General features: G+C 44.0%; 1 protein-coding gene across 3 annotated transcripts in view; it reads left to right on the forward strand.

Moving 5' to 3' along the window:
• Positions 1 to 12,891, forward strand: part of LOC111959719 (NEDD8-conjugating enzyme UBE2F-like) — a 97,758-nt gene extending 84,867 nt beyond the window's left edge. For all 3 annotated transcript variants that reach the window (XM_023981499.2, XM_023981497.2, XM_023981498.2), the window contains one exon: positions 10,524 to 12,891. In XM_023981499.2, coding sequence (XP_023837267.1) covers positions 10,524 to 10,574 — 51 coding nt within the window. In that variant the 3' untranslated portion in view covers positions 10,575 to 12,891. The remainder of the gene's footprint in view (positions 1 to 10,523) is intronic.
• Positions 12,892 to 15,460: the final 2,569 nt, after the last annotated feature.

Below are 15,460 nucleotides of genomic sequence, written 5' to 3' on the forward strand. Positions count from 1 at the left end.
CGTAAAGTTCGTAGAAATATGTCAAACGATGTTTATAATCAATCCTCAGGTTGTTTTTAGCCTAAATAATTGATAATATTTCAACCAGACAATAACGTCGTTAATATAAAAGGTAAACAAGAAAGGCGCGCTCTCGGTCGTGCGCATGAAAAACCTCTGGGACACTGTAGGGTCCAGTCATTCAGAGTGGTCTTACTCTCTCATTTTTTAGAATACAAGCCTGAAACAATTTCTAAAGACTTGACATCTAGTGGAAGGCATAGGAACTGCAATTTGAGTCCWAAGTCAATGGATACTGTAATGGCATTCAATAGAAAACTACAAACATTTAAAAAATCCCACTTCCTGGATGGATTTTTCTCAGGTTTTCGCCTGCCAAATCAGTTCTGTTATACTCACAGACATTATTTTAACAGTTTTGGAAACTTTAGAYTGTTCTATCCAAATCTACCAATTATATGCATATCCTAGCTTCTGGGCCTGAGTAGCAGGCAGTTTACTTTGGGCACGCTTTTCATCCYGAAGTGAAAATAGTGCCCCCTACCCTAGTGAAGTTAACTACATCATCTCCACCCCTCCACCAGTATTCTACAAGAGCACAGACACAAGGAACAACAGACACACCGGTCTCTACATTGTAGGTGAGTTGAAGGCAGTCATCAATGACCTTGGACCACAGAAGGTATTTGCACTGGTGACAGACAATGCTTTGACAGTCTCCTGGAYGGAAAGGAGTCTCTCCAAGAAATGGCCATATCACAGTCTGCCGATATGGACAACCCCATCAAGAGGATCCTCCTGGATGACGTATTTWGGGAGAGAGTGGTAAGCAGCCTGAAACTCCTGAAACCTATAGCAGTAGCCATTGCACAGATTGAGGGAGACAATGCCAACCTGTCTGATGTTCAGACTCTGCTTGCAGATGTAAGAGAAGAAATCCGTACTGCCCTGCCCACTTCATTGTTGTTCCAAGCAGAGAAAACTGCAGTTCTGAAATACATCAAAATMAAGACTTCTGCCTAAAGCCCATACACGCAGCAGCGTACATGTTGGACCCCAAGTATGCTGGCAAGAGCATCTTGTCTGATGCAGAGATCAGCAAGGCCTATGGTGTCATCACTACCGTGTCTCGCTACATTGGCCTGGATGAGGGCAAGGTTCTTGGCAGTCTGGCGAAGTACACTTCCAAGCAAGGGCTTTGGGATGGAGATGCAATATGGCAGTCGTGCCAAAATATCTCATCCGACACCTGGTTGAAGGGACTTTGTGGATCTGAGGCTCTTTCCCCTGTTGCCTCCATCATCATCCTCCAAATCCCACCAACATCAACCGCCTCWGAGCGCAACTGGTCCTTGTTTGGGAACACACACACCAAAGCACGCAACAGGCTGACCAATACAAGGGTTGAAAAATTGGTGACCATCTGGGCAAATTTGAGGCTTTTTGAGCCTGACAATGAGCCATCCTCAACAAGGTTGGAAAGTGACAGTGAAGATGAGGCCTCAGAGTCTGATGTTCAAGAGGTGGACATTCAGGAGGTCCAGGGAGAAGACATGGAAGCCTGAGAGGAAGACAAGCAAAGCTTTAGTTTCTAGACTATCATTTTACAGATGTATGTTGAAAACATTTTTGGGGAGATGTGATGGATCATTGGGGATCATTCAATATTCCTTTTTGTTCAGTGAAATCATCCCATGTGAAGAGTCAACTCATTTAATTAAAGTTCAATTCGTAACTAAATAGTTTTTTATTTCTATTGGAAGGATTTAATCATTTGCAATTATGTCTACTTATGATAAAATGTTTGTTTCTGTCTCCATATGATATGGTAAATATATCCAATGCAAAAAACATCTACATTTAAATTGTATTAATATTAATTTGCATATATTCCCGTTAATTTCCACATATTCCCGTTAATTCCCACGGAAAGTTTCCACCTCTGAATATTCCCCAAAATGTGCAACCCTAGATTTAAGTCAAAACTGTAACTCGGCGACTTAGGAGCATTCACTTGGTAAGCAACTGGTGTAGATTTGGCCTTGTGTTTTAGGTTATTGTCCTGCTGAAAGTTGAGTTCATCTCCCAGTGTCTGGTGGAAAGCAGGCTGAACCAGGTTGTCCTCTAGGATTTTGCCTGTGCTTAGCTCCATTTCTTTATTTATTCAGAAAATTCCCCAGTCCTTAACCATTACAAGCATACCCATAACATGATTTAGCCACCACTATGCTTGAAAATATGGAGAGTGGTACTCAGTAATGTGTTGTATTGGATTTGCCCTAAACATAACACTTGTTATGGCGCCGACAGAGATGGTCGCCTCGCTTCAGGTCCAATTATTTGTTTTTTTAATGTATTATTTTATGTATTATTTCTTATATTGTTAGCCCAGGAAATCTCAAGTGTRATTACATACAGCCGGGAAGAACTATTGGATATAAAAGTGATGACAACTTASCAACATTACGACCAGGAATATGTCTTTCCCGAAAGGGCCTCCARCCTAGACATGGGATATTATCACAGAGGCCAACCCAAAACAATGAGGTCGCCGCAGGAGAGGCAGACGGAGTGGCCTACTGGTCGGACTCAGAAGGCGAGCACACCATCCACCGCTCCCGAGCATATTACTCGCCGATGTCCAATCTCTAGATAACAAGGTGGACTAAATTAGGGCACGATTTGCATTCCAGAGAGACATCAGAGATTGTAACGTTCTCTGTTTTACGGAAAAATGGCTCACTTGGGATATGTTGTCAGAGTCGGTACAGCCATATGGTTTCTTCACGCATCGCGCCGACAGAAACAAACATCTCTCTGGTAAGAAGAAAGGCGGGGGTGTATGCCTTATGGTGTAATCACAATAACATACAGGAACTTAAGTCCTTTTGTTCACCTGACCTAGAATTTCTTACAATCAAATGCGACCGCATTATCTTCCAAGAGATTTCTCTTCGATTATTGTCACAGCCGTGTATATCCCCCTCCCCAAGCAGATACCTTGTTGGCCCTGAAAGAACTTCATTGGACTCTATGTAAGCTGGAAACCATACATCCTGAGGCTGCATTTATTGTAGCCGGGGATTTTAACAAAGCTTACATGAGAACGAGACTTCCTAAATTCTATCAGCATATCGAATGTGCGACACGGGCTGCTAGCATTCTGGATCATTGCTACACTTAACTTCCGCGATGCATACAAAGCCCTCCCCCACCCTGCCACAATAGGTCCACTGAAGATGCAATCGCCATCACACTTGCACACTGCCCTATCCCATCTGGACAAGAGGAATACCTATGTTAGAATGCTGTTCATTGACTACAGCTCAACATTTAATACCATAGTACCCTCCAAACTCGTCATTAAGCTTGAGACCCTGGGTCTCGACCCCGCCCTGTGCAATTGGGTCCTGGACCTTCTGACAGGCTGCCCCCAGGTGGTGAAGGGRGGAAACAACATCTCCACCCCACTGATCCTAAACACTGGGTTCCCACAAGGGTTCGTTCTCAGCCCTCTCCTGTACTCCCTGTTCACCCACGACTGCGTGGCCATGCACGCCTKCAAATCAATCATCAAGTTTGCAGACGACACTACAGTGGTAGGCTTGATTACCAACAATGACGAGACGGCCTAGAGGGAGGAGGTGAAGGCCCTCGGAGTGTGGTGTCAGGAAAACAACCTCTCACTCAACAAAACAAAGGAGATGATCGTGGACTTCAGGAAACAGCAGATGCAGCAACCCCCCCCCCCCCCATCCACATCGACGGACAGTAGTGGAGAAGGTGGAAAGTTTTAAGTTCCTCGGCATACACATCACGGAAAAACTGAAGTGGTCCACCCACACAGACAGTGCGGTGAAGAAGTCGCAGCAGCGCCTCTTCAACCTCAGGAGGCTGAAGAAATTTGGCTTGTCACCTAAAACACTCACAAACGTTTACAGATGCACAATCGAGAGCATCCTGTCGGGCTGTATCACCGCCTGGTACGGCAACTGCACTGCCCTCAACCGCAAGACTCTCCAGAGGGTGGTGAGGTCTGCACAACGCATCACCGGGGGCAAACTACCTGCCCTCCAGCCACCTACAGCACCAGATGTCAAAGAAGGCCATAAGATCGGATCGAAGGACAACAACCACCCGAGCCACTGCCTGTTCACCCCACTATCATCCAGAAGGCGAGGTCAGTACAGGTGCATCAAAGCTGGGACCGAGAGACTGAAAAACAGGCCATCAGACTGTTAAACAGCCATCACTAACATGGAGAGGCTGCTGTCAACATACAGACTCAAWACTCTGGCCACTTTAATAAATGGACTTAATAAAGGTATCACTAGTCACTTTAAATAACGCCACTTTAATAATGTTTACATATCCTACATTACTCATCTCATATGTATATACTGTTCTATACCATCTACTGCATCTTGCCTATGCTTATCATTAGTCACTTTAAATAACGGCACTTTAACAATGGTTACATATCCTTCCTCACTCATCTCATATGCATATACTGTACTCTATACCATCTACTGCATCTTGCCTATGCCGCACGGCCATCGCTCATCCCTATATTTATATGTACATATTCTTATTCATCCCTTACATTTGTGTGTAAAAGGTAGTTGTTGTGAAATTGTTAGATTACTTGTTKGATATTACTGCATTGTCGGAACTAGAAGCACAAGCATTTCGCTACACTCGCATTAACATCTACTAACCATGTGTATGTGATCAATAAAATTTMATTTGATTTGTATTCAGGACAAAAAGTGAATTGCTTTGTCACATTTTTTTGCAGTTTTACTTTAGTGCCTTGTTGCAAACAGGAAGCATGTTTTGGAATATTATTATTCTGTACAGGCTTCCTTTTCACTCTGTCAATTAGGTTKGTWTTGGAGAGTAACTACAATGCTGTTGATCKATCCTCAGTTTTCTCCTATCACAGCCATTAAACTCTGTAACTGTTTTATTCACTATTGGCCTCATGGGGAAATCCCTGAGCAGTTTCCTTGCTCTACGGCAGGTACGCGCAATGCCGTCAGGGGTACGCCAAATAAAAATGTGATTCACATAAAAATATTCAAACAGTACATTTATTTTTTCCAACGGGGCTATACATTTGGGTGAGGTTTTTTTCTCACKTGAGTAGCCTCGTTTCACTGCCAAAAATAAAATTAAACCATCTAGTGTTCAACGAAATAACAACACAATGTCAAATACAGGTAGTCTAGTCAAATAATTAACATCCAATCACATTAACCATTACTCTCTCGCAGGAAACCTTCACTCTTGCGCAGACATTTAGAAACAAAACATGACAATTAGAAAAATAAGTCACGGGGGTTTTTTGAACGAGAATTAAGACAACTTTTGAGTAGTAACACGTATAAAAGCAACAGATACCATTAATAAGAAMGGGCTAGACGCATCGTATGGTGAGCTACCGAGTGGCTAGGACAGACAAGCCCCATACTATTGTGGAGTACTTCATTATTCCTGCTGCCGCAGATATGGCTCAGACAATGCTGGGAGAAAAGGCCAAAAAAGTTATACAGACAGTTACTTCATCAAACACTGTTTCACGACGCATCAGTGACATGGCAGGAGATGTTTTGAAACAATTACTGCTTTGCATACAKGCCAGTGAATTATATGCGTTACAGCTGGATGAGTCAACAGACGTGGCGGGCCTGGCACAGCTCCTGGTATATGTCCGTTTATGGGCGGTCAATTAAGGAAGACCTCTTCTGCAATCCACTGGAAGCCAGGACAACATGAGAGGATATTTTTTAAGTACTGGACAGCTTGGTGACATCAAATGGACTTTGGTGGTCAAGATGTGTTGGTATCTGTACTGATGGCGCAAAAGCCATGACAGGGAGACATAGTGGAGTGGTAACGCGCGTACAAGCAGTTGCTCCCGACGCCACTTGGGTACACTGCAGCATCCACCGAGAGGCTCTTGCTGCCAAGGAAATACCTGACAGCTTGTAAGACGTTTTGGACACTACAGTGAAAATGGTTAACTTTGTTAAAGGGCTAGGCGTCCCGCTAGCGAGACAACTTCCGGTGAAACTGGAGGGCGCGCAATTCAAATATATAATCATAAAAATTATGTATATTAAACATTTAGGTACATATAAGTGTCTTATATCAGCTGAAAGCTTACATTATTTTTTATCTAACTGCACTGTCCGATTTACAGTAGCTATTACAGCAAAAACATGCCATGTGATTGTTTGAGGACGGCGCCCCACATCAAATATTTTTCCACCGGCACAGGTTTCATAATACCGATTTAAATATTCACMTACTTTTTGAAAATCTTCCTCTGATTTGCCATCCAAAGGGTCACAGCTATAACATGTAGTTTTGTTAGATAAAATCTTTCTTTATATCTCAAAAAGTCTGTTTTAGTTGGCTCGATCGATTTCAGTAATCCACTCGTTCAACGTGTAGAGAAAGGAATCCGGAAAATCTACCCCTAAACTTTGTTTCAACAAGTCAAAATATGTTTGTATTTACTCCTCAGATACCCTAAAATGTACTGTTGTCCCTGTACTAAAACTGATATTTCCTATTCGTTTTTGGAGTTACAAGCCTGAAACCTTGAACATAGACTGCTGACACCCTGTGGAAGCCATATGAATTGCATCCAGGGAGCAAATTCTCAATATGACCTTGTACTTGCCATTCTAAGAGGATGGTCTCTCTCAAAAACAAAAAMAGTGTTTTTCTTTGGATTTTCTCRTACCATATCTATTGTGTTATTATCCTACATTATTGTAACATTTCTACAAACTTCAAAGTGTTTTCTTTCCAATGGTACCAATTATATGCATATCCTGGCTTCAGGGCCTGAGCAACAGGCAGTTTACTTTGGGCACATCATTCAGGCGGAAATTGAGAAAAAAGGGGCCTAGCCCTAAGAAGTTAATTAAAGTAAGGCCCCTGAACTCTCGTGTATTTTCTGCATTATGCAATGATGTGTGAAGTGACCATGTAACGCTTTTACAACATACAGAGTTGTGCGCTGGTTATCGAGGGCCAAACTATTGACACTTTTTTTTTATATAGAGACGACCTTAAAGTTTTCTTTACTAACCATAACTTTCACAAGTCTGACCTCTTGCATGATGATGAGTTTCTCACACGACTGGCCTATCTGGGTGATGTTTTTTCTCGCCTGAATGATCTGAATCTAGGATTACAGGGACTCTCCAACTATATTCAATGTGCGGGACAAAATTTAGGCTATGATTAAGAAGTTGGCGCTATTTTCTGTTTGCATTAACAAGGACAACACAAAGGTCTTTCCATCATTGTATGATTTTTTGTGTGCAAATGAACTCAAGCTTACGGACAATGTCAAATGTGATATAGCGAAGCACCTGAGTGAGTTGGTGCACAATTACGCAGGTACTTTCCCGAAACGGATGACACAGACAACTGGATTTGTTATCCCTTTCATGCCATGCTTCCAGTCCACTTACCAATATCTGAACAAGATCCTCATTGAAATTGCAACAAGCGGTTCTGTGGAAATGTTATTTAATCAGAAGCCACTGCCAGATTTCTGGATAGGGCTGCGCTCAGAGTTTCTTGCCTTGGCAAATCGCACTGTTAAGACACTGGTGCCCTTTTCAACCACGTACCTATGTAAGAGTGGATTCTCGGCCCTCACTAGCATGAAAACTAAATACAGGCACAGACTGTGTGTGGAAAATTATGTAAGACTGAGACTCTCTCCAATACAACCCAACATTGCAGAGTTATGGACGTCCTTTCAAGCATACCCTTCTCTTTAACCTGTGGTGAGTTATTCACAATTTTAGATGAACAAATAAGGTTTTATATATAAGATGGCTAAATAAAGAGCAATATTATTGATTATTATTTGTGCCCTGGTTCTGTAATCGCTCTTTGTCACTTCCCAAGAGCCGGGTTGTGACGACAACTCACACTCATTCTTATGTTTGAGAGTGCGCTGACCTTGGTGCTAGAGGGGGTATGCAGCTGGAGGTTGAATATTTGAAGGGGTACGGGACTATAAAAAACTTGGGAACCACTGTCCTATGGCATCTGAGTTAGGAAGAACGCCTGTATCTTTGTAGTGACTGGGTGTATTGATACACCATCCAAAGTGTAATTAATAACTTCACCATTCCAAATTGTAATTCATAACTTCAACATGCTCAAAGGGATATTCAATGTCATTTTTTATTTTCGATCTACCAATAAGTGCCCTTTGCGAGCATTGGAAATTGTCCCTGGTCTTTGTGGTTGAATCTGTGTCTGAAATTCACTGCTCGACTGGGGGACCTTACAGATAATTGTATGTGTGGGGTACAGGAATAAGGTAGTCATTCAAAAATCATGTTTAACACTGTCYTTTTACTCCTGAACTTATTTAGGCTTACCTTAACAAAGGGGTTGAATACTTATTGACTCAAGATATTTCAGCTTTTKATTTTTTATTAATTTGTATTACAAAAAAATCYAAAATCATAATTCCGCTTTGACATCAAAGTGTGTAGGCAGTGACCAAAATTCAAAATGTAAAATCAGTCCGTAACAACCAAATGTCGATAAAGTCAAGGGGTTTGAATACTTTCTGTAGGCACTGTATAAGCTTTTGTGCAATAGCTCCCCTTTGGAGGGGCGGTCTAAGGCAGTGCTAGAGGCATCACTACAGACACCCTGGTTCGATTCCAGGCTGTATCACAACTGGCCGTAATTGGGAGTCCCATAGGATAGTTTGGCCGGTGTATGCCGTCATTGTAAATAAGAATTTGTTCTTAACTGACTTGCTAGTTAAATAAAGGTTCAATTTAAWATAAATGTTTTTTTAAACTATGTTGGACGGAGAGAGAAAGAGATCTGCAGTGCTAATTGACTTTCCATGAGGGTAAAGTAAGCTGTAGAGTAGCAGGCCCAGGCTCTTTAGATGGTATGCTAGGAACTAAGTCAGCCACACACATTTGTCCTAAAGTAGTCTCCATTTCAAAGCAGTATGTCTTGGTCTTATCTCCTTAAGTTAAATCACATCTATCAAATGTATTTATAAAGCCCTTTTTACATCAAGTTGTCGTCATGGTTGGCATCTTTGTTGTTCTTGGCTGAGAGTCACCTGACCTTTTCCAGCCCTGGCCAAGCCTCCTTCTGAGCATATTCTCTTAAGAACTGAATCCCATCTTGGGAAACATGCATCTGTGAAACTGAAGCTTAATGGGTAAATAATGCATTGATGTCAATAGGAGGTTTCWGTGCAGATTGGAGGAGGGTTTACTYTTGCTGCTCCCTTCACTTGCCTTGGCTCCTGATACCAGGGCTGTGTAGTCTTTTAGTGGGCACCACCCCCTTCCTTCCCCTGTCCAATCGAACCCAAAGCCTGGACCACCAGTGAGAAAATAAGTAGGCTTTCGTTTTATGTTTGTTGCTGTGCTGTGCTGTGCTGTGCTGTGCTATGCTGGTGTGGTGTGGTTTAATATAGCTGGCCATGGAAAAGGGAAAGGGCAGGGGGAAAGCTGACACAGGAGAGACAAACAGAGTATGTCAACCACTTTGAGTTACTGCCCGCCACCATCCGCTACATACGCTGCCATGCCAACCTGTCTCCACTTCTCTCTCTCCCTTTCATCCATCATCAAGCTGCCATGCCAACTTGGCTCCACCTTTGCTCTCCATCCATCATCAAGCTGCACCATGGAACACTTTCCCCAGTGGGGTCATGGGAATTGATTTGACTTCATTTTATTTAAACCCTGCACACACACAGAGTACACGCACTCTCTCTATATCATGTACACACACTCACTCGAACCCAGGCTATAACTCCCCGGCTCTCCATTCAGCTCTCCGTTCATGTCCTGTAATGGAGGTACTTCACTGTAGTGTCCGACACCATTCAGAAGGATGCGCCAGCTGGGGGAAAAGAGGTGGTCACAGACAGATCATAGCAAAGGCTGTGTGCCTCAGGACTCCATGTAGACTGGGGTTATTTACAGCCTGGTACTTGTTATGGAGCAATGGGCCAGCAGAGCTGTGTGAAGAATCCCGAGCCCTCCTGGGTTCTATTCAGGCTCTGACATCTTGTTGCTGGAGGCTGTTTACTCGGAGGGAGCCAGAGCTGCTGTAGTGGCATCCATATCTATCTCCATCTCCACAGTCTAGCTATGGTGACTGTATTCCCTAGCCGGCTGGACGGACGCTCTGCGGTCCATTTCTTTCATAGTTTTGGCTGATGCCAGAGCAGTGGATGTCATGTTTTTCTGTCATGAAGTGTGTGTGGTTTATGGGTAATGTTTTCATCCCACTGTATCACTGGCATCAACCCTCTGATGGCGCTTACTGCATTTTTTTTATTGAATATCTCCATAAACGTAATTTCAACTGATGAACACACTGTATATTGGCCTAAAGATTTTCAGAGCAGTTCCATTGGGGGTTAGATGTTTGTAAAAATGAAACAAGGATATTGATAGAGAAAAGATCACTGATGTTGTTTGTGTGTCTTGCTCTAGGAGGATTTCCGGAATAAGGTTCAGGATTACATCAAGCACTACGCCAGGTGATGACTGCATCAGCTGCGCCGGCTGCCTGCAACCCCCCCCTCCCACACCCACGTCTGTGACTGCGCAGCTGAATCCCGTCCCTAATGTCTCATCAACCAACTAACCGCTGCGCACCGCTGACACGCCCCGGCTGCAATAAGACGTCGCTGGAAGAAGAAAAGATTAAACACGTTTTTTTTAAGTTTGAGGAGGGACTTGTTTATTGTCCTGAGTGGACCAGAGTAATCATCTGTCACAACAGGGATCGTCCAATGACTGGGCTTCTCGTTGTGTCTGAGCCAATCAGAGTGGGCGCCGGAGGCAGTGAGGACCCGGGATTTAAACAATCCAGTTATCTGTTATTTAAGAATCGGCGAATCAAAGAGAAAGATGATCTGTTTCGTTTTTCTCAGTTCTAGTGCCTGCCATGTTTGTGTTGCAAAGAAAATGCACGCGAGCGCACACGCACACACAGAATCCCTTCACGCACATTGAGAAACAAACATACTCAACTAGCTACTCACAACACAAAGCACTTGGCTGTGCATGCAAACACACAGCTGGAAAAACGACATATCTGTTATGTCACTCGTTCCTGCCCACCCCCAACTCACCAGACAGCATGTGAATGACAAGTGCCACCAACCCAGTCCCCATTCTAGTCATTCCCCATTTGACCCAGTCAGTCCCCATTCCAGTCAGTCCCCATATTGTCCATTTCGCTCTGGATATGTCTGAAAAGGCACCCTAATAATCCCAATAATCCCAACCCTATAGGCCCTGGTCTAAAGTAGTGAGTGCATTATATAGGGCAGGGTTATTCAACTCTGACCCTACGTGGGCCGAAGCCTGCTGGTTTTCTGCTCTACCTGATCATTAATTTTATCTACCTGGTGTCCCAGGTCTAGAATGGAGAAAGGGCAGTGGAGCTGGTTTGAAGGTCCAGAGTTGAATACAAGGGACATGGGGAATAGGGAACCATTTTAGACTCACCTCAGACACGCCCACTTCCTGTCTGTTCTGTTCACTCATCCAGAGGGGAAACACTATGTACCGGTGCCCGAGACGCACTGTAACACTGTCTAGATCAGGGGTGTCAAACTCAAATACCCAGTGGGCCAAAATGTAAAACCTGAACAAAGTCGCGGGCCAACATTGAACAAATGAACCTTTTAATATGGACCCAAACAAGTTTTGCTTTAACATTGAATATGTGTGTCGTCTAATGTTGTACTCCTTACTTACAGCCACGTTGACTCCACAAACAAGACAAACAGGTTTGTCTTTTACATATGTAAACAGATATTCTGCCTCCCACTTGTCCAGAAAGCTCCTGTTTTCTGCCTTTCTTTTCGCCATTTTTGGGAAGGGATAGCGCGCTGACAGTTGTAGCGTCTATGTTGCTATGACTACTGTCACTGAGGAGAGGGCGTTTCTGGGTCCTGTCCTGATTGGCGCGCGAAAACAACAGCAGAGCATTATGGGATTCGTAGTATTAGCGGTGAATGCGCTGTATAATACCGGCGGGCCAGCTCTAGTAGTAATTTGGTATTGTCTCGCGGGCCAAATTTGGCCCGCGGGCCAGAGTTTGACACCCATGGTCTAGATGAAGCTTCTAGGAAAAGTTGTACAACCACACTTGACCCTTGACCCTTTTCATCCCTCTATCCTGCTGCTTTTCCCTCCACACCTCTTAGGCCCCACCCACCTCTGCCCCCATGAAGGTAGGGGAATACCAGGGCGCTCTCCCTCTCCTAGGTTGTGTATGAGTCCTCTGATTAGTTGTCTAAGGGAGGGCCTGTGGTCTCGCTCTCTTCTATGTCCTTGTGTGTCTGTCTGCAGTGTGTGTGTTTGAGAGGTGTGTGTGTGTGTGTGTGTGTGTGTGTGTGTGTGTGTGTGTGTGTGTGTGTGTGTGTGTGTGTGTGTGTGTGTGTGTGTGTGTGTGTGTGTGTGTGTGTGTGTGTGTGTGTGTGTGTGTGTGTGTGTGTGTTTGATGCTTTGCCTGGGCTGGCTTTGTGCCTGTATGCACATTGGAACATAACATTCAGTGTCATCACTGTATTAAACATTGTATTTACGTTTCCATGAGGCAAAGTGTATGTGATCAGGAGGTGGTGTATTCTAGTGTGTGCGTGTGCGTGTGCTTTCAAATGAACGGGTTCAGATTTGACTTGTTACCATGCTCTGGTTCCTAGCCCCACACTCCTTGTTTTACTGTTTTACCTAGTTCCCTGTGAGGCTCAGGAGGGTCTGTCCCTCAGTTCAAATCCTCCTTTGCTTTCAGATTGTATATCGTTTTTTTAAGATGTATTAAAGAGGATATAATAAGGAAAATGAACCAGTATTTTATTCTATAGTCTGTGTCCCTGTCATATTCATGGGTTGGGATTGTTGCCATCAATGTTGATTCAACTACAATGTTAATACTGTATTTACAACAATGTGACATTTTAAGCTAATTACTCATCATGGTACACTAGTCCTCAGGTCTCACACAGTACTGGTTAGTGTCCACTAAGCTCTGTTTAGTGTCCACTAGCTCTGGTTAGTGTCCACTCAGCTCTGGTTAGTGTCCACTAGCTCTGTTTAGTGTCCACTAGCTCTGGTTTAAGTGTCCACTAGCTCGTTTATGTCCACTAGCTCTGGTTAGTGTCCACTAGCTCTGTTCTAGTGTCCACTAGCTCTGGTTAGTGTCCACTAGCTCTGGTTAGTGTCCACTAGCTCTGTTTAGTGTCCACTAGCTCTGTGCTATAGAATGTGATGACCATAGCAGAATGTTAATCCAGGCTGTCAGATAGTCAGTGTCCTGAGAGACAGGGCAGTCAGAATGTCAGCAGCCTGGACAAACTCCCCTCCCCTCACACTTCTTCAGCCGACTTCTTCAATCACTCACACACACCTTCTCCCGGGTCTCTGGGCTTGGGCCGGAGCATCAACACACTGACATGGTCACACTGGCCTGCAGGTATGAGCAACCTCTGCCTTGCTGTGAGAGTTGGTCTGGCTGGCAGAGAGGCTGTAGACTGCTGTTCCGCCCCACGCTCTCTTCTAACGAGGGGGAGACTGCTGTTACGCCCCACGCTCTCTTCTAACGAGGGGGAGACTGCTGTTCCGCCCCACGCTCTCTTCTAACGAGGGGGAGACTGCTGTGCTGAGGCAGGCAGATGGAGCAGTTGGACTACGGCCATCTTGCTTGAGCCTGAGACACCCATTTTACCATCATTGGGTCGAAGCTTCTTCCTTTCCCCATGAAAGATTCCTCTCATTGCTACTGCCTCCTTAACTAGCGGTGTACACCCAGAGCTATACACCCACACACCCTTTCTTCCTCTGCACGTAGACCTTAACTTCTTTACAACACTGCAACCTTAGGGACAAGGTTTTTATTGACCAAAAGAGCTGATTCCCCCAACCTTTTGTGGCCCCTTTGTCCACGACCATCTGAAGGAGGTGGTATCTATTTATCTATTAAGTGTTGTACTAATCTCTTTCCACGCTTTCTGACTGATTTATTGACTGGCTGGCTGGCTGACTATCTGTCCACACAATGACTGACTGACCCTGGCAGCGCGTCTTCCTACCTGCCATGTGTAGAGTGGCTGAATGAAGGTTCCTCTGGACCGCTGACGGTGGGTAATCAGACGGTCATGGTCGGTAGATTAGGTACTCGCACACAGAGAGTGTCCTTAAAGAGACCAGAGTCGGGAAGATGTCTCTCGAAGATGTATCAACCCACTAACTGTAATCCTCCTTATTCAAAATATGACTCTTTGGATCCTTGCAAAGCCCTGATATGAACTAAATGTAGTATTTAGTTTATTTCCATAGTATGAATCAGCACTAATGGAGCATAACAAAGCAGAGTGGAGAGATTGTATTTATTATGTTTATTCTGATTCCCCTGATAAATACAATGTTCACAAAACATTAAGCACACCTTCCTAATATTGAGTTCCTAATCCCCCCCCCCCCCTTTTACCCTCCGAACAGCCTCACTTCATTGGGGAATGAACTCTACAAGGTGTCAAGTGTTCCACAGGGATGCTGGCCCATGTTGACTCCAATGCTTCCCACAGTTGTGTAAAGTTGGCTGGACGTCCTTTGGGTGGTGGACCATTCTTGATAGACAGGAAATTGTTGAGTGTGAAAAACTCAGCAGTGTTGCAGTTCTGGACACAAACCGGTGCACCTGGCACCTACTACCATACCCCAAAGGCACTTAAATGTTTTGTCTTGCCCATTTACACTCTGAATGGCATACATACACAATCCATGTCTCAAGGCTTAAAAATCCTTCTTTAACCTGTCTCCTCCCGTTCATCTACACTGACTGATTGAAGTGGATTTAACAAGTGACATCAATAAGGGATCATAGCTTTCACCTGGTCAGTGTCATGGAAAGAGCAGATGTCCTTAATGTTTTGTACACTCGGTGTAGTTTCCATTTTCACTTGTGATTCAAATCCAGGCTCTTAGCATTAAAGAGGTGCTCATGTACTCAATGAATACCATTATGTTGTTGTTTATTGATTGTCACCACTCCAGTGAGTGTTTCGATAATGAGAAGTGAAGGTCTTACGCGAACAAACCAGGACAACTCTCCACATTGTGTTAAAATAGGAGCTCATGGGCTCTGATCAGTCATGCCCCGTTTACATCGCAAAGGTTTTTGTTACACCATACGTCATCTTCATGCAATCTCCTTCCGCTACTGGATTGAGAGCATAGGGAGGGTTTCACAACGCAAGACAAGACGGAGGAGAGCCATTATCATTACAAACATCAGTACCATCAAAATAAACAAAAATGGAAAGCAACAGTCCTGTATAATTGGCTTAACAGGCCATGTGTATTGACATTTATATAAAATATTACTCGCTAGCTATCCCATTCTGCTGAAAAACACA

The sequence above is a fragment of the Salvelinus sp. IW2-2015 genome, linkage group LG36, assembly GCF_002910315.2.
Source record: "Salvelinus sp. IW2-2015 linkage group LG36, ASM291031v2, whole genome shotgun sequence".
NCBI classification, from domain to species: Eukaryota; Metazoa; Chordata; class Actinopteri; order Salmoniformes; family Salmonidae; genus Salvelinus; species Salvelinus sp. IW2-2015.